This window comes from Ranitomeya variabilis, chromosome 3 (genome assembly GCF_051348905.1).
Source record: "Ranitomeya variabilis isolate aRanVar5 chromosome 3, aRanVar5.hap1, whole genome shotgun sequence".
Lineage (NCBI taxonomy): Eukaryota > Metazoa > Chordata > Amphibia > Anura > Dendrobatidae > Ranitomeya > Ranitomeya variabilis.
Window position 1 is genome coordinate 251,543,776 of NC_135234.1, and position 19,788 is coordinate 251,563,563.

Below are 19,788 nucleotides of genomic sequence, written 5' to 3' on the forward strand. Positions count from 1 at the left end.
TGGTTGATGCAGCACAGGAGCTGAGGAGAAGGCCTGTTTTAAGGATACAAAGAGGTTCTCTGCATATGGAGTCCATACCTCAGGGTTGACCCCTTTGCAGGTCAGGGCATAAATAGGAGCAGTCCAAGAGGAGAAATGCAGAATGTACTGGTGGTAATAATTAGTGAATCTGAGAAACCACTGGATAGCTTTCAGACCATCAGGACAGGGAGACTTCAGTATGGTGGACACCTTCTCGAGATCCAGATCGGTCTCAGAGATTTAATGCCCTAGAAAATGGAAAATAGGTTTGCTAGAAGATGAACTTCTCATACTTGGTGTACAGATGGTCCTTCCTTAATTTCTGCAGGGCCTGGTGAACATCCTTCCTGTGAGTAAGCAGACCAGAAAAAAACACCAAAACATCGTCCAAGTAAACTACCTTGCACATGAAGAGGAGGTCCTGGAAGCTATCGTTCACCAGTTCTTAGAAGACTGTGGGGGCATTACAGAGCCCAAACAGCATTACATGATACTTATAATGGCCATCACAAGTGTTAAAGGCTGTCTTCCATTTGTCCTCCTGGATTATTCGGATCAAGTTATATGCCCCCCGTAGGTCAAGTTTCGTGAAGACTCTGGAGCCTTTGAGAAGATAAAACAACTCTGAAATGATGGGCAGAGGATATTTATTCTTGATCATCATCTGATTGAGTCCCTTATAATCGATACAGAGTCAAAGTGACCTGTCCTTTTTCTTTACAAAGAAGATTCTCCAGCCAGGGAGGAAGACTTCCGGATAAATCTCGTCAATATTCTTTTTGATATTCTTGGACATGGCTTGGGTCTCAGCCTGATTCAGGGGGTAGATTCGGCCTCGTGGAGGAGAGCCAAGAAGAAGGTCAATAGGGTAGTTGTGTGGCCTATGAGGTGTTAGCATCTCAACTTCCTTTTTGTCAAAGGCATCAGCATACATCCAATAAGCAGAAGGCAAGCTAGATAAATTTAATGGAGTAGCTGGAGGTCGAGCAGGATGAATTAGAACTAGACAACTCTTATAGCACTCCTAACTCCAAAGGGGAACTTTTCCAGATTTTCAATCCAAGATAGGCTCATGTGTTCGTAGCCTTGGCAGACTGACAAGAAGAGGATGAGACAAACCTGACAGCACATAGAGAGGAATCTTCTCCAATAGCATTCCTACGTGAAGTTCCTCAGGCTCGGTAACTAAAAGCATGGTCTCAGAAAGAGGTCTCCCATTCACAAATTATACCACCAAAGGATTCTGCAGACATTGAATGGGAATACTACTCCACTGTGGCCTGTTGAATAAAATTCCTATGAAACCAGAGACCAGATAAGCCAATTCAATGAAATCGATGTTGCCACAGGAAACAGATATAGAGTCAGGGGAGGAAAGAAGTAATCCTTGCATAGGGTAGCCTCCCCAATGGACTTCACGTTTTTTCTGGACAGGAGCAGATTAAATGTTTGGGACTGCCGCAATAGAAACACCTCTCTTCGACCCGATGGTCCACCTGATGGTGCTTTGTTTCTCATTTGTTCCAGAATGTCTTTGGATCGTGGCATGATGTCTAGCTTTTGAAGATCAATTGCTCTTCTTTACTTTGTCAAGCAGGTCCTATTTAAGTGATTTCATGATTGGCAGTAATCAGGCCTGGGTGTGGCTTGGGAATTTGAATTCAGCTTCCCAAAGACACTTCCCAATTAACTAATCACTTTTCACACAGGGTCTTGTAGGTTTGGATTTATTTTTACCTTAATAATAAAGAAGACCTTAATTTAAAAACTGCCTTTTGTGTTTACTTCTTATATCTTTGTCTAATATTTACATTCATTCCGTGATCTGAAATATTTAAGTGTGACAAACATTCAAAAGAATAGGAAATTAGGAAAGGGACCAACGTTTTTTCACACTGCTGTATGTGCAGTGAGTCCACATGGACATGAATTATGGTATAGCTTAGGTTGTGCAATTTATGTAATGAGGAATCAATGCAATGAGTACATTTGTCACAGGCAAAGCAACTCCCACAAGATCAAGCCCCCCATTTAGAGCCAGAGAGCAAAGTAAGGAATTGAAGAGCATTGTATAAACACTAGGGTCTTTTTTACTTGCCCTTGCTAGCTGTTGATAGCAGGAGACTGACAGGGGACTAAGTGCTAAGTTTGAACATACAGGATGTGAGCATACTGTTTATTAACTTTACATTACATTAGGGCCATTCAAAAAGGAGTTTTTAAGTATGTAATAATCCTGCTAACACTGGCTTTCATATGTATGGTTACAGCAAACATGTATATTTTTGTGTTTGGTTACTTTTATATAGTAAGAAATCTTTTTTTTTTTTTTTTTTACTTTTTCCTTAAATTGTCAAATGGAACAGTATGTATGAAAGTTTGTATGCAAGATTTAAGTAACATTTTATCACTGTTACCAATGTTATCAAATATATTTCTTACAGAAAAATGCCCAACTGGGGTGGAGGAAAGAAATGTTCAGTGTGCAATACATCTGTCTACTTTGCAGAGGAAGTACAATGTGAAGGTGGAAGTTTCCACAAATCGTGCTTCTTGTGCAGTAAGTTGTCTTCTATTATATTAATAATTATTATAATTTTAATTTATATAACACCAACATATTTCGCAGCACTTTACAATTAAGCGGGGACATGTACGGACAATAAATTCAATACAAGTTAAAGGGAACCTGTCACCCCCAAAATCGAAGATGAGCTAAGCCCACCGGCATTAGGGGCTTATCTACAGCATTCTGTAATGCTGTAGATAAGCCCCCAATGTATCCTGAAAGATGAGAAAAAGAGGTTAGATTATACTCACCCAGGGGCGGTCCCCCTGCGATAGGCGTCGCGGTCCGGTGCGGGGCCTCCCATCTTCTTATGATGACGTCCTCTTCTTGTCTTCACGCTGCGGCTCCAGCGCAGGCTTACTTTGTCTGCCCTGTTGAGGGCAGAGCAAAGTACTTCAGTGCGCAGGCGTCGACAAAGGTCAGAGAGCCCATGGGACCGGACCGCAGCGGGACCGCCTCTGGGTGAGTTTAATCTAACCTCTTTTTCTCATCTTTCAGGATACATCAGGGGCTTATTTACAGCATTACAGAATGCTGTAGATAAGCCCGTGATGCCGGTGGGCTTACCTCATTTTCGATTTTGGGGGTGACAGGTTCCCTTTAAGACAATTTAAACAGTGACATTAGGAGTAAGGTCCCTGCTCTCAAGCTTACAATCTACAAGGAAATATTACTATAATATTGCTAATTGATAAGAAGCAGATTTGCAATCGCAATAAACACTCACAGTCGCTTAGGAACCTTTATTAGGCCGGTTTCACACGTCAGTGCCTCCGGTACGTGTACTGACAGTTTTCTCATGTACCGGAGACACTGACACATGTAGACCAATTCAAATGAATGGCCGTGTGTCCGTGTGCAAAACACGCAGACATGTCCGTTTTTACTCAGACACATGGCCCGCCAAATGTGCCGCACACGGAGAACAGTATACATTGTCCTCCGTGCGCACGGACAGCTGCGGGGGAAGCAGCGCTACTGTATGCCGCTGTTCCCCTGCGTGTGATGCTGAGCGTGGCTTTCATCCATTGTCCCCTGCTGTGCTGGGAGCAGCACGAGCAGGAGACAATGAATGAAAGAAAAAAACGACATGGGGTCCCCCCTATATTTTACAACCAACCCGGCAAAACTCACAGGTGCAGGCTACTATTCTCAGGCTGGTAAGGGATATGGGCCCCCCAGCCTAAAAAAAGCAGCCCGCAGCTGCCCAGAAAAAGCGCAGCTATTAGATGCGCCAATTCTGGAGCTTTGCCCGATTCTTACCACTTGCCCTGTAGCGGTGTCAAGTGGGCTAATGAGAGGTTATTTTCACCTTCGTATTGTAAGATGACATTAAGCCGGCTCAGTAATGGAGAGGTGTCAATAAGACACCTATCCATTACTAATCCTATAGTTGTTAAAGGGTTAATCAAACACACCACACAGTAAGAAAAAAAGTATTTTAATGAAATAAAACAATATACACATTTTTCCATCTTTATTAGTCTGCCATTCCAAGTGAAGCCCTCGATCTCCTGAAAAAAAGTTAAAAAAATAAACCAACCAATATATCCATACCTGTCCAGCGTACAGTCAGTCCCACACAGTAATCCATATCTAGGGGAATTTACGGTTTACAACAGGGAGCGCTGCCAATGCGACCACTCCCGGCTGTAAACTACTGGTGAATGACTGAAACTCTAGGAGCTGAGCTTCAGTGACGTCACCGGTAGTCACTGTTATGCTGTGTCTTGGATGTCTTAAAAAACAAAAACAAGGTCCAATTCATTATTGCATTTTCTCCTATCTTTTGGTCTAGTTTTTAGTGTTTTGTGCCTTTTTTGTTTGTGCTAAATTCATCTGTCTATTTGCAAACTTTTCTAAGTTTAATTTAATTCAACAGATTTGCAACTTTAGGTGGAGTTTAAGGTTTTCAGATGTTTGGGCCTGATTTACTATTTGTGACTTTTTGAAAAGTTGCAAAATTTGTCGCAAACGTATTCCATTCATTATATGTTTAGAGTCTTTTCATTGCTTCTAATGTACATATGGATCTTATGAAACAATTAGGCCATGTGCACAGGTTTAGTATCTGGTGAGTTTACCTCACTATTTGTAAGCCCAAACAAGGAGAGGAATAGTCAGAGGAAAAGTATAATAGAAACACGTGCACCACTTCTGTATTTAGCACCTTCTCAGCGTTTTGGCTTACAAATACTGATGTAAAAAAAACTCACCAAATACTCAACGTGTCATTAGAGTGTAAAAACACGCAGTGGCCAGTGTAAAAATTGCAGGATATCTTTTTTAATTTTAATGCCGATTATATTATGAACAAAATGCCAGCATAAAGTTTACACACCCTGGCAGAATTTTTGCTTTCTTGGCCTTTTTTCAGAGAATATGAATGTAAACACCAAAACTTTTTCTCCACTCTTGGTTAGTGGTTGAGTGAAGCCATTTATTGTCAAATTACAGTGTTTTCTCTTTTTAAATCATAATGACAACCCAAAACATCCAAAGGCCAAGAAAGCAAAAATTCTGCCCGGGTATGTAAACTTTTGAGCACAAATGTACCTTGCTCCAGTGGTCGGACTAAGCCAACCAGCTCTCAGCAGTGCCCAAATGCCAATAAATCACACACTCCCACAGTAATGCCCACTCACACTTTAACAATTCACAGAATAACACTAATGTGGCCCCATGTTGCGCACTAGGAAAATACTATATACATATACCCCTCACTGTTAATTAAACATATGTAATAAGAGACATGTTATTCCAAAAAATGAAGAGTAATATTACAAAGGACTGGTGCTTAGTGTTTGCTATAGCAGCAGTGAAAATATTTGCATGCACCAATCTGTTCCATGCACAACATTCCTGTTAGGGATATTGCCCAACTAATAGAAAACAATAGGCAAGAACAAACTCTGTAGGCACCAGTTCAATGTTCTCGGCATGCACCCATTCAAATAATGCTTACTTAGTTACATAGTATAACGCAGTTACATAGAAAACATATGTGAATGCGCCCAATTGGCATCTTAAACAATATTCATGTTAGTTATAGTAACCAACTAGTAGAAGAAAACAACAAGTAGGAACAATTTGGATGTACGCCAACTCAAACAATGTTGAGCTATCTTGGCGTATACCCATGAAAAATGGAAATAAATAACACGACAAATCAGCGTAAGTGAGAATATCAAGGTACACCCAATCAATATTGCAGTACAAAGAGCTGATGCGCCCAATCTACATAAAGACCATATGTTCACTAGTAGAATGTTAAAGGCAGCCTGCATCCAAACAAAAATGGGCCAGTCATTAAGCAACCACAAGAATAATATATAAAAGACAAGGTAGTAACAATGTCAGTTCCCACATGTCTACATTAGGATAGACCCATCACTTGTATCATTTGAGGTATCCCAACTAAATATATAAAAATCAAGATATCCCACAAGAGTACAGGACTTAATAACCGTAAATTAGATGTTATATTATAAGGCAGAAGAGGGGGGAAATTACAAGGAGAGGAGAAAAATGTCCTCTAGGAACTCTAGATAATGGAAATATAATGTGGGCCTTTTAAAGGCATGATTGGAGGAAGCATCATATATGTCACTCATCTGGGAAAGGTATTCAAGTGAAAAAGGAGACATATCGAGATTTTAAGATTAAAGTGGAATAAAAGTGAGGGAAAAACAAATAATATGCTATGTATCAGTAAAACATGTCAGTAATATTCATTGAGCCCATATGGTTGCAAAGATCATATGAAGAGAAGGAATATAAACCAGCTCACCCGTGATGCATAAGCTGAGTTTCGGAAGCACGGACCTGCTGTGTCCAGTCGTGTAGAATCCAAGAGAAGAAAGTGTCCAGCTTCACCAAATCCATGAAAAAAAGTTTTCTTTATTCACAAACTTAAACATGGAGGATACAAACTTCAGCACAAACCATATGGGTAAGAATCTCACGCGTTTCTGGAGACTAAGCTCCCTTAATCATGACATGTCTCCAGAAACGCGTTGAGATTCTTACCCATATGGTTTGTGCTGAAGTTTGTATCCTTCATGTTCAAGTTTGAATAAAGAAAACTTTTTTTACGGATTCGGTGAAGCTGGACATTTTCTTCTCTTGTAAAGATCATAGACAATGAAACTATCTGCACACTTTTTAGAGTAGAAGTTTTTTCAATCACAGCCGCCTCTCGTTATTCAGGAGGCTGTTTGTCACAATTGGTCTATGAGATATGGTAGTCTGCAACTCCTTCATTGTGATCTTTATGAAAGAAATGTCAGCAAAGTTCATTTGCTCACTTTGAATTTCACTAGTGAAAAATGTTGTTTGTTGTGTTTCTACTCACAATTGTCGATTGTTTTTGCTACCCTAAATTATTTCTGAGCATGTTGGAGTCACACACTATCAATATCCATCTTTCACTTATTTATCTCGGATTTTTTATAATCATATAATCTATACATACTACCAACCTGCTATTCGCATAGCGTAATACTGCTGTATATTTGAAATTATTCATATCTTTTCTGTATAAGTCTGCGAGATATATCTTTTCTTTATCTGTATCAATTATTTGTACAATCAATAAATAAGTTATACAGTCATTAGTTCGTATTGTAATGAATAATGGCGTGCTGTTTGTGGAACTGAAATTCCACAATATCCCAGTAAAAATATATTATGATTATGAATTCATGTAATTTCATGTATATGTTGTTGAAATGGTTTAAGCACAGCTGAGAATTTTAGACTGGGCAAACTAATGGTGTGTCCTGACAGCCCTCCAACCTTGGCTTCAACTTAAGAGCTTCGTGTGTCCATATTCACAACTGCAAAAGTAACATGATAGCTGGTTTTAATCAGTGATTATTTGTTCTCACACTCTAACCCCTTCATGACCTTGGGATTTTTCGTTAATCCGTGTTCGTTTTTCACTCCCCTCCTTCCCAGAGCCATAACTTTTTTTTTTCCGTCAATTTGGCCATGTGTGGGCTTATTTTTTGCGGGACAAGTTGTACTTTTGAACAACATCATTGGTTTTAGCATGTCGTCTACTAGAAAACGGGAAACAAATTCCAAGTGAAGTGAAATTGCAAAAAAAGTGCAGTCCCACACTTGTTTTTTGTTTGGCTTTTTTGCTAGGTTCACTAAATGCTAAAACTGACCTGCCATTATGATTCTCCAGGTCACTACGAGTTCATAGACGCCTAATATGACTAGGTTATTTTTTACCTAAGTGGTGAAAAAAAATTCCAAACTTTGCTAAAAAAATAAATAAATTGCGGTGCAGGGAGGAGTCCCCATTTCCTAATTAAAATTGTTTGGGCTAATACAGTTGTGCAGGCACCAGTCCCCATTTCCTAATAAAAATTGTTTGGGCTAATATTGTTGTACAGGCACAAGGCAAGGTTTCCTTATCAAAATAATTTGGGCTAATATGGTTGTGCGGGTACCAGACTCCATTTCCTAATCAAAATCATTTGGGCTAATATTGGGGTCCAGGCAAAGGTCCCCACTTCCTAATCAAAATTGTTTTTACTAAAATTGCTCTATAGGTACCAGGCCCCATTTCCTAAGCAAAATTGTTTGGACTAATATTGTTGTGCAGGCACCAGGCCCCATTTCCTATTCAAAATGGTTTGGTATAATATTGGGTGCAAGCATGAGTCTCCATTTCTTAATCAATAGTAACTCATGCTTGCACCCCAATATTATCCCAAAAGATTTTGGGCTAATATTGCTGTGCAGGCACCAGTGCAAATTCCCTAATCAAAATCATTTGGGCTAATATTGTTGTGCAAGCACATTATCACAGTAAATAAATATTTATGAATTTAGTTACAGGTGACTGACAAGTCTGTGCCTAGGGTTGTGAAACAGCTGCCTAGAAAGATGCATCCAACATGAGTGGGAAATTGTGAGGTCGTGGTGGAAGGGGGAATAGGCTTCATGTTCGACATGTATGTGGTTTAGCTGGTAATACTACTGAAAGCTCTTCTAAATAAACACTGTCTTGTCCTATCCAAAGACAACTGTCAAGATCTGTTACTGGACGGGCTACTTGACACCCTTTCTTTGACAGCCGCACAGCAGTACGCCTTGTAGAGGCAGACCAGAAAGAGCATGTGTTCCAGTGGATAGCAAGCGCTGCATCAAGTGGGATCTCCTCCTCTTCCTCCAGCTTAACATCACACACAGTACAAACCTCAGAGGTGCACCCCAATTACCCTGATTCCCTCCTGTGTCACAACTCTCCAACCAGCCAATTGACTGGTGAAAAACAGATGGGTGAGTCTGCAAAGGTGTCAACAGATGGGTGAGTCTGCAGATGAGCAACAGAGGTCTGCTCCAAAGATTCACAGAATCCAGAGGAGGAAAGCATTTGCATTGATGCCCCAAAATTTTTCTGGGTGGATCCGGGGCTGGACAAAGTAGGGTCAGAGCAGAATCCAGACCCTCATACCAGGCGTTAACCCCTGGGGTGGGTGGAGGTGATCCTGATGAGACTCAGATACCTGAGGGTCACACGGACTCCACTGTGCTGTCAGGGCAGGAAGAGGCGGAGGGTGACTCTTAGGGCAATAAGTGGGAGAACAAAGCGGATGATGATGAGGTTATAGATCCCACTTGGTGTGAACCCAGAGCCACACAGCTGAGTAGCTCAGCAGAGAAGATAAAGGAGGAAGATGAGGAGGTGATGTTGCGGCTTGCCGCACAGAAAGGAGTGACACAACCAAGACAAGCGCTGCATCCTCAGCCACATTTCTCGCTGTGGCCAGCAGCGGTCGCGAGTCTGCAGTTCACAGGGGCGGTAAGGGTTGCCTAGCCTGGGCCTTTTTTGAGACCACATAGTATGACCCAACTAATGCTATCTGCCAACTTTGAAAAAAAAGACTCAGTAGAGGCAAAAATTGCAATAATTTGGCTACTACATGCATGAACGGGCACATGCGCGATCAACATGTGATACTTTAGGAATCTCATGGTGCAAAAAGGCAGGCTAGAGGGCCTCGCCACCCAGCACACATCCCATCAACCGCTTCTGCTGCTTCTTCCTCTGTCATCATTGCAAGTGTACTCACACCGGACTCAGGCTGCAGAATATCCACTTGTTTATCTCCTACAATCTGGGTGAGTGAAAGCCTGTCAGCTCTTGAGGAAGTGCACATGCCTGCTATTTTTGTTTCATACAACATCTTTCTCAATCCACCACAACATCTCTGCCTGCACTGCACTCACAGTCCAGCAGTATGTTGTGTTCACCCTACTTCACCCACTCTCAGCACAGCAGCCAGGCCTCGGTCCCGCACTTGTGGTTACGTAAAAGAATGCTGCCTCCTACACATACCAAAACTAAGAGCTTGAATTCCACCATCTCCAATTTGTTGGCCTTGGAAATGCTGCCTTTCTGCCTGGTGGATACAGTTTCTGAAAGATGATGGCAATTGCAGTCCCCCAGTACCAGTTGCTCAGTTGCCATTACTTCTCTAAGAAAGCTGTTCCTGCGCTACAACAGCATGTCACAGACAATATCACCTGTTCCTTGGAAAAATCCATGTCTGCCAGGGTGCATTTCATCAATGAAACTTGGAAGAGCAAACATGGCCAGGAACATTACATTTTTCTGACTGGGCACTGTGTGACTCTGGTGGCTGTGAGGGAATGGGGGCAAGGGTCTACTCCACAAGTCTTAGAATCCCCAAGGCTTGCGGGACAAACCTCTGCATCTAACAGTTCCTTTACTGCTTCTGCCTCCTCCATCTCCTCTAGGGCCTCCACCTGCACCCTCAACCTCTCCTTTAATTAGAGCCATGTTCCAACAGTGCAGAGAATATACCCCACCTCTGTACTGTGCAGCCACAGCTCACCCCAGTCTGACAATGTTTAAATGAATATGCCTTGGAGATCAGTCATACAGCTCAAGAGTTGTGGACAGCTATCTAGGCCGATATTCAGCAATGGCTTTCACCACTGAACCTGGAGCCAAGGAAGGCCGTGTGCGAATATGGTGTGAACCTGGTGGCGGCCCTATGCTGGAGCAACCTCACACATATGCCTTTCATGGCTCACATCCTCAACTTGGTGGTACATCAATTTCTCTGCCACTGTCCTGGCCTGGATGCGCTGATGCAAAAAGCACGGTCGCTGTGTTTTCAATTCTGCTGTTTGCATCCCACAGGTCATCGACTTGCATCGCTACATAGGTCTTTCGGCATGACCATTTGATATGTGATGTGCCGACACAGTGGAATTCCACTGACCACATGTTGCCGCAACTGTGGCAGCAGTGACAAGCCCTAGTGTAATATGTCCTTTTGCATAGCCTGGGACAATGTACTACACACGAGGTGCAAATAACGTTTGAAGAGTGGGCACACATGAAGGACCTTTGCATCCTTCTGCACAGTTTCAAAATGGCTACTAAGATGATTAGCACTGATGATGCCATCAGCATCATCATCATTATTCCAGTCATCAGCATGCTGGAGCACACTTTGAACCACCACGGGGGGAGGTGTTGGTCCCAGAGGAAGAGGTGGAAACAGAGGAGGTTGCAGAAGAAATAACAATACTTCTAAGTTCCAGACTGTTGTCACACAGTTGGGTGCCATGGGAGGGTGAATTACAGTGATGGAGGGCGGCTCATGGTACCAGAAAAACTGTGTTAGTGAAGTTGCAGGAGCCAAGCGACAAATGGAGGAGCATGAGGAGGAAGAGGTGATAGGCACGCAACAGTCAGGAGATGAAGAGGATGATGATCACCCCTCTGTTCTCCGTGGTTGGCGGGAGAGGACGAAGTAAGCAAGCTTGAGTGTTACCCTGCCACTAACACACCATGGACTTGGAGCTCATGGAAGCGCCTGACACATGAGCTCCTTCTTGCTGCACTATCTGCAACAAAATACCATATTGTTAGGATTAGAAATAGTGCTGACTACTGGGTTGCCACTCTGTTGATCCACTGCATAAGAGTAAATTTTGCCAGATGCTTCCCCCCGGTAAGAGATGCGTACATGGTGTATCGAAACATGCTTGTAGACAATCTTAAGAGTGGTTTTCCCAAAGACAAGAGTGAGGAACACAATGTGCATCGCAGTTCTAGACTTCCAACCCTGGAAACATCGAGTCTTCAACACAAAAACATTAGCAGCAGCAGCTTAAATGGTATAAACAATTTCTGTGAGTAGTTTCACACATTTTTAGACCAGCCCGTGCACCAACAGATTAGAGTACAAGTCTGACATGTTTTCAACAAGTGGAGAGGAAGGTGCAGGAGTATCTGGAGCTCAATATCAATGCCATCAGGGGGAATTTGGACTCTTTTGCATTTTGGTCTTCAAAAATGGAAGCGTGGCCTGTGCTCGCCTGTCTCGCCTTGGAGGTTTTGTCATGCTGGACAGTCAGCGTTCTCACAGAACATGTCTTCAGCACTGCTGTTGATGTCCTGATGGATAAGAGCATCCGGCTGTCCCCTGAAAGTGTAGACCACCTAACTTTCATTAAGCTGAACAAGTCATGGATCTACAATGACTTTTGCATCCCAGTCTCGACTGGACAGACTAGCCCATGGTGTAGTTTATAGCGTACTGCATTGATCTAGCCTTATTGCAGTCTAGGACACCTTTGTTGTGGCTTCTGTGCCTGCTGTTGCTACTGCTGCTGATGTTACAAAAAATTTTTTGAAATGTGGAGACTCCAAGTTGTGTCTCCATCTGGTGAGTTGCCTGTAGAGGAAGGGGTCTGTGAGGCCCATTACTACTACTACTACTGTATTTATACTCTGGGAAAATTGATGCCACTTTACAGGTGTGTGCTAATATTTTTTTGAAATTTGGCCACTCCAAGGTGGGTCTCCATCTGTTGGGCTACCTGTAATAGAAGGGGTCTGAGAGGCCCATTATGCTATTTCTACTCTAAGAAAATTGATGTAACTTTAGTGGTGTTTCGCAATAATTTTTGAAATGTTTGGACTCCAAGTTGGGTTTCATATGTGTTGCCTGTAGCAGTAGGTTTCCCAGACCACCAAGCCTGCACTTAATTTGTCAACTACCTGTGTTACTATGCTTAAATGTTTCTAACAATAGTCTACGAAGCTGATATTTGTGCCACCTGAGTGTGACTGAGCAGAAAAGCAGTTTGAACTGTTGTATGAGGTATCAGGGCCCCCAGCACAGCAGGATTATACTGACCCCTCACCCACCTCATCTTAATTTAAACTTAAGTTCAAAACTGTAAATGCTGGCCCAGACCCTGATACCTCTTGCATGGCCATTGACTGACTGCTGATGTGCCATTATCAAATTTCTACTGTGGGTGAATTGATCATCAGTCAACTACCTTAGTTACTATCCTTACATTTTTCTAACATTAGTGGTCTACCAAGCTGATATTTGTGCAACTTGTGTGTGGTTGAGCAAAAAAGCAGTTTGAACTGTTGATTGAGGTATCAGGGCTCCCAGCAAAGTAGGCTTACATTGGTCTGCTGGCCCAGACCCTGATACCTTATACATGGCTGACTGCTGCTGAGACATTATCAAATATCTACTGTGGGTCAATTGATACCACTTTTCCTGTTGTCTGCCCCTAACCTTGGGAAATGTTTGGACTTTTAGTAGGGTCTCCTTCATGTGTGTTGCCTGTCCTGTTTGGGTGGCCTCCCAGAGCATCAGGCCTACACCTGTCACTCATCCACCTGTTACTGATCAATGTTTCAGCTAAAAATGCTGGTCCAAGCCCTGTCCCATGCATCCATGCTGCGTAATTATACTATTTGTACTCTGAGTCAATTGATGCCACTTTTCCTGGTGTCTGCCTCTAATTTGAGCTTAAGGTGTTGTCTATGCGTTTGGTTTAGCCTCCCATTAAATTCAATGGGATTTGGTTATGTTCGATGAACCGTTCAGTAAACATTGAGACGTTTGCGAACCAAACCGAACTGAACCTTAAAAGGTTTGCTTATCACTAGTTAGAATCCACTGAATATATACACTTCCTTTGAATATTTGTGAAAAGTCACAAGAAACTTCAACACACTCTTTCTGTGTCCAAAAGCTAGGTGGCAAATATTTTGCATTCATATTAACAACTCGACATATATAGGATCCAGCTCTAGTGTCCTTATTTATAACATTTTCTATCTGTATACAGTTAAGGATGCCCATACCTGTACCAGCACTACCGAGCAGAGTGTCATACTATGCTGTCTTTTACCTGATTCCAACAGCAGTAAAATGCTTACTGTCTGGGAAGGTAATATTGAGTTTAACAACGTTCTAGACTACTTTAGTTGTACACTTACAGCTATCATACTATTTGTATGAACAATTGTCCTAGTTTGCAAAGTACTGTATATATTAGTATTCTAAGCCAGTATTGGTTAACTATTTATCTGTGTTCTATTCATAGAAATTATAAAAGGCACATCTTATTTTAGTATAACATTAGTAGAGATATCTAATTTGTAATTGCTACATAGTTCATACTGTCAGTGCAGTGGGAAGGCTCACACAGCTCTCTCACCCATCAGACAGAGTTTGCAGTAAAGTTACATGACTTGATGCATCACAGCTCTAACTTTGCTACCATGTAACATTGTAGCAGGAAATAAATGGCAGGGCGCCAGAAAGAAAGTGATAATTTGACAAACACCAATTGTAAGCTGTTGTAGCAAGGCATGGATTAGTGTATTTGTGTTACAAAGGGTTAAAGGGGTTATCCAATGTCACAAAAAAATATATATATATATATCCAGTATACTGTATATAGATATATAGGGTACAGGCACATACTTACATACGCTTCCCGTGTGGGTTTCTGTCTTTAGACTTTTCCCTATGGACTCACTCCTTTGCTGCATACCACTAGTCTTAGCTCTGAAGACTACATATTCCATGATTTTCCCCATTCAATCCTCTCCAGACTTTTTTGGTTACAAAAATGTCAGGTGACATTTTTCCTGTAAGTGTTGCAAAAGGAAGGTATATTAATAAGTTGTTTCAGATTGGGTTATTGATTGAATTACTTTGTTTAAATAGATTAAAATGAAATATAATACATATATTGAAGACTAGATAACTTGTTTAACTATTGGAATACTATACTAATAAGCACTGAAATTAATTAAATGTACTTTATGACAATGTATAAATGACTAACAAATTTTTTTTTGATGTTGCTTTGATGTGCTTTTTGACTTATGCTTAGAATGTGAACAGAAAACATTAGGCTTTCAAATCAAAGGTGGAACCAAATTAGTTAATTCCAGGGAGTGCTAAGTAAAAGAGCATATGGAACTGTACACAAAGTCAGTCATATCCGCAATTTGTGGACTTGACTTGTCGGATAAGTTCAGCAGTGATCTAATCTAAACTAACGTACATTGCATATACATAACACATATATTTAATAAATAATATTTTGCCTTGCAAATGTATGCATAAAATGATAACTTTTAAATTATATGAATTTGAGATCAGTTTGGCACTATCTTTGTTATTTCTCTTTACAGTGGTATGCAAGAAGAATCTTGACAGCACTACAGTTGCTATTCATGGAAATGAAATATATTGTAAATCATGCTATGGAAAGAAATATGGCCCCAAAGGATATGGATTTGGACAAGGAGCCGGAACCCTAAGTATGGACCGAGGTGAAGGCTTGGGCATCACTTCAGAAGAGTAAGTTAACCTTTGCAAGGCACTTTGAAAAGCAAAGTCACACTTGTGAAGCAGTGACCAGTATTATATGTCCCCCTGGATGCGCACAGAAGCATATTGAGGCTGCGGGAGTGCATTGCAGTCACAGACATAGCTGTGATTGCAGTGCAATATAAAAGTAAGTGTTGGTCTTGGGCAAACTATTTGCTCAAGGCAGATTTAAGAAAACCTGCCATGGGCTTTTATTTTTGGATCGGACTACAGGATGGTAGTGATGCGGTCCGCTTCCTCACGGCCACATCTTACATGTGGCCTATGGCCACAGGTTCCTTGTAAAAACCCTGCAGCAAAGGGCTGGGTATGTCAGTTTTGGTTTGCAAACTTGCAGAGCAGGTGGCTCTGCAAAGCTTCAACCTGTGTGATGTAGCAAAGAGCCAAGTAGAGCCAAAAGGCCTGGCACCCCTCAGCGTGACATGGTGGTGCCATCGCCAGCGGCAACCGATCTCGGTTACTGGCTGTCTTGTTTCCCGGCTGCGATCCGGAAAATACCTTTTGTGTTCCAGTTGCAAGTTTCTTTGGACACTAAAAGACATTTGTTTTGAACTTTCCTGTGGTCACTGCCTGTCTGTCACACTGCATCAACCCTGCTGCACTACATATGGTTTGAGAATGCCAACAATGTGAACTGAGGCATACCCCAAAGCGTGCTGCATGTCAATGATTAAGCCTGCAACGCTACAGCACAAACCTGCCGACAAAAAGGGAGGAGCTTTTGTAGCAGTTGGTCCTCACTCAGCAATGGCAGCAGGAGCAGCAGCAACAGCTAGAGTTAAAGCAGCAGCAGCAGGAGCAGACAAAACCCCTGCTGACGCAGCAGATCGTGGCTGTTGTGAATTTTGTTTGTGGGCTCCCTCTGGTGGCTACTGGTGGTACTGGTTGACTTCTGTCTTCTATCTCCAGTGCACCTGTTCCCATCAGGAAATGGGAGTTTCCTATATAGTCTGGCTTCTCACTCATTTACTTGCCGGCTATCAATGTTACCAGAGCTCCTCTGTTACTTGCTACCTGCTCCAAGTCTGCTGAGTCAGATAAGTTTGATCATTTGTATCTTTTGTCCAGCGTGCATTTATATGAATCTTGCTGCTGGAAGCTCTAGTGAACTGAAGTGACCACTCCGGTGTCATGAGTTGATACCGGAGTTTAAAGTCACTTCAGGATGGTATTTTGTAGGGTTTTGAGTTGACCGCGAAGTCCACTTTTGTATTTTCTGCTATCTAGTTAGTGGGCCTCTCTTTGCTGAACCTGTATTCATACTACGTGTGTGTTTTCTTCTTAACTAACCGTCATTATATGTTGGGGGCTACTATTACTTTGGGGTTTTCTCTGGAGGCAAGCCAGGTCTGTGTTTCCTCTATTAGGGGTAGCTAGATCTCCGGCTGGTGCGAGACGTCTAGTGATAAAACGCAGGTACGTTCCCCGGCCACTGGTAGTTGTGTGTGAGGTTCAGCATCGCGGTCAGCTTAGATTCCATCATCCTAGAGCTAGTCCTGTTTTTGCCTATGTCCCTGCCATTGGGAATCATGACTGTATAGCCGGCCCGACTGTGTTAAGTATTGGCTGAAGAAGGAGAGAAAAGAAGTTTCTGACACCTTTTTTTTTTTTTTTTACTCTGAAGTCTGTCTAGCCATAATTGCAGTCTGCTTCTTTCCCCTCCTCTTAATCCCTGAATGGCTTAGATCTCAGCTGCTGAGAAATGGATATCCAGAGTTTAGCTTCAAATCTGAATAATCTTGCTTCTAAGGTGCAAAATATACAGGATTTCGTCATACATGCTCCTATGTCTGAACCTAAAATTCCTATACCAGAGTTTTTTTCTGGAGATAGATCTCGTTTTTTGAATTTTAAGCACAATTGTAAATTGTATCTTTCTCTGAGATCTTACTCCGCTGGAGACCCCGCTCAGCAGGTTAAGATTGTTATTTCCTTGCTGCGGGGTGACCCCCAGAATTGGGCATTTGCATTGGCGCCAGGGGACCCTGCGCTGCTCAATGTGGATGCATTTTTTCTGGCGCTGGGGTTGCTCTATGAGGAACCTAATTTGGAGATTCAGGCTGAAAAGGCCTTGATAGCCCTCTCTCAGGGGCATGATGAAGCTGAGGTATATTGTCAAAAATTTCGAAAATGGTCTGTGCTTACTCAGTGGAATGAGTGCGCCCTGGCGGCGAATTTCAGAGAGGGTCTCTCTGACGCCGTTAAAGATGTAATGGTGGGGTTTCCTACGCCCACAGGTCTGAATGAGTCCATGACAATGGCTATCCAGATTGACCGGCGTTTACGGGAGCGCAAACCTGTGCACCATTTGGCGGTGTCTTCTGAGCAGGCACCGGAGAATATGCAATGTGATAGAATTCTGTCCAGAAGTGAACGGCAGAATTATAGGCGTAAAAATGGGTTGTGCTTCTATTGTGGCGATTCTGCCCATGTTATATCAGCATGCTCTAAACGCACAAAAATGGTTGATAAGTCTTTTGCAGGTAGCACCTTGCAGTCTAAGTTTCTTTTGTCTGTGACTTTGATTTGTTCATTATCATCTATTACCGTGAATGCTTATGTGGACTCTGGCGCCGCCTTGAATCTTATGGATTGGTCCTTTGCCAGGCGCTGTGGGTTTAGTCTAGAGTCTCTGGAAGTCCCTATTCCTTTGAAGGGTATTGACTCCACACCATTGGCTAGGAATAAACCTCAATACTGGTCACAAGTGACTATGTGTATGACTCCAGACCATCAGAAGGTGATTCGATTCCTTGTGTTGCATAATTTGCATGATGTCTTAGTGCTTGGATTGCCATGGTTACAAACTCACAACCCAGTTTTTGACTGGAAAACAATGTCCGTATTAAGCTGGGGATGTCAGGGGGTTCATGGGGGAGCACCTTTGGTTTCCATTGCTTCATCTACTCCCTCTGAGGCTCCGGCATTTTTGTCTGACTATTGTGATGTTTTTGAGGAGCCTAAACTTAGTTCGCTCCCTCCTCACAGGGATTGCGATTGTGCTATAGATGTGATTCCTGGCAGCAAATTTCCTAAAGGTCGCTTGTTCAATCTGTATGTGCCAGAGCATGCTGCTATGCGAGAGTTTATTAAGGAGTCCTTGGAAAAGGGACATATTCGTTCATCCTCATCCCCTTTAGGAGCAGGTTTTTTTTTCGTGGGTAAAAAAGATGGTTCCCTGAGGCCTTGTATTGATTATCGGCTGTTGAATAAGATTACAGTCAAATATCAGTATCCTTTGCCACTGTTGACTGATTTGTTTGCTCGTATTAAGGGGGCAAGGCGGTTCTCTAAGATTGACCTTCGGGGTGCGTATAATTTGTTGCGGATTAAGCAGGGAGACGAGTGGAAAACTGCATTTAATACGCCCGAGGGCCATTTTGAGTATCTGGTAATGCCTTTTGGTCTTTCTAATGCCCCTTCAGTCTTTCAGTCCTTTATGCACAATATTTTCCGTGAATATCTGGATAAATTTATGATTGTGTATTTGGATGATATTTTGATTTTTTCCGATGACTGGGAGTCGCATGTTCAACAGGTCAGGAAGGTTTTTCAGGTTTTGCGGGCCAATTCTTTGTTTGTAAAGGGTTCAAAGTGTATTTTTGGGGTTCAGAAGATCTCTTTTTTTGGGGTACATTTTTTCCCCTTCTTCTATTGAGATGGATCCTGTCAAGGTTCGGGCTATTTGTGATTGGACGCAACCGACTTCCCTTAAGAGTCTTCAGAAATTCTTGGGCTTTGCTAATTTCTATCGTCGATTTATAACTGGTTTTTCAAGTGTTGTTAAGCCTCTAACGGATTTGACTAAGAAGGGTGCTGATGTTTCCAATTGGTCCTCGGCGGCTGTGGAGGCTTTTCGGGAGCTTAAGCACCGCTTTTCTTCTGCTCCTGTGTTGCGCCAGCCTGATGTTTCACTTCCTTTTCAGGTCGAAGTTGATGCTTCAGAGATCGGAGCGGGGTGGTTTTGTCGCAGAGAAGTTCCGATTGCTCGGTGATGAGACCATGTGCGTTCTTTTCTCGAAAATTTTCGCCCGCCGAGCGAAATTATGATGTTGGTAATCGGGAACTCTTGGCTATGAAGTGGGCCTTTCAGGAGTGGCGTCATTGGCTGGAGGGTGCTAGGCATCAGGTGGTGGTCTTGACTGATCACAAGAATCTGATTTACCTTGAGTCAGCCAGGCGTCTGAATCCTAGACAGGCGCGCTGGTCGTTGTTTTTCTCCCGGTTTAATTTTGTGGTCTCATATCTACCAGGTTCAAAAAATGTGAAGGCAGATGCCCTTTCTAGGAGTTTTGAGCCTGACTCCCCTGGTGATTCTGAGCCTACGGGTATTCTTAAGGATGGGGTGATATTGTCTGCTGTCTCTCCAGACTTGCGACGTGCTTTGCAGGAGTTTCAAGTGGATAGGCCTGATCGTTGTCCGCCTGGGAGACTGTTTGTTCCAGATGAGTGGACCAGTAGAGTCATCTTGGAAGTTCATTC

The 19,788-nt window shown here is 42.5% G+C and overlaps 1 protein-coding gene across 1 annotated transcript in view; it reads left to right on the forward strand.

Moving 5' to 3' along the window:
- The window catches only part of CSRP1 (cysteine and glycine rich protein 1), a 178,309-nt gene that overhangs the window by 33,234 nt on the left and 125,287 nt on the right, over nucleotides 1-19,788 (forward strand). The window contains exons 2-3 of the mRNA XM_077295382.1: nucleotides 2,466-2,581; nucleotides 15,108-15,276. Of these exons, the coding sequence (XP_077151497.1) occupies nucleotides 2,470-2,581; nucleotides 15,108-15,276 (281 nt within the window). The 5' untranslated portion in view covers nucleotides 2,466-2,469. The remainder of the gene's footprint in view (nucleotides 1-2,465; nucleotides 2,582-15,107; nucleotides 15,277-19,788) is intronic.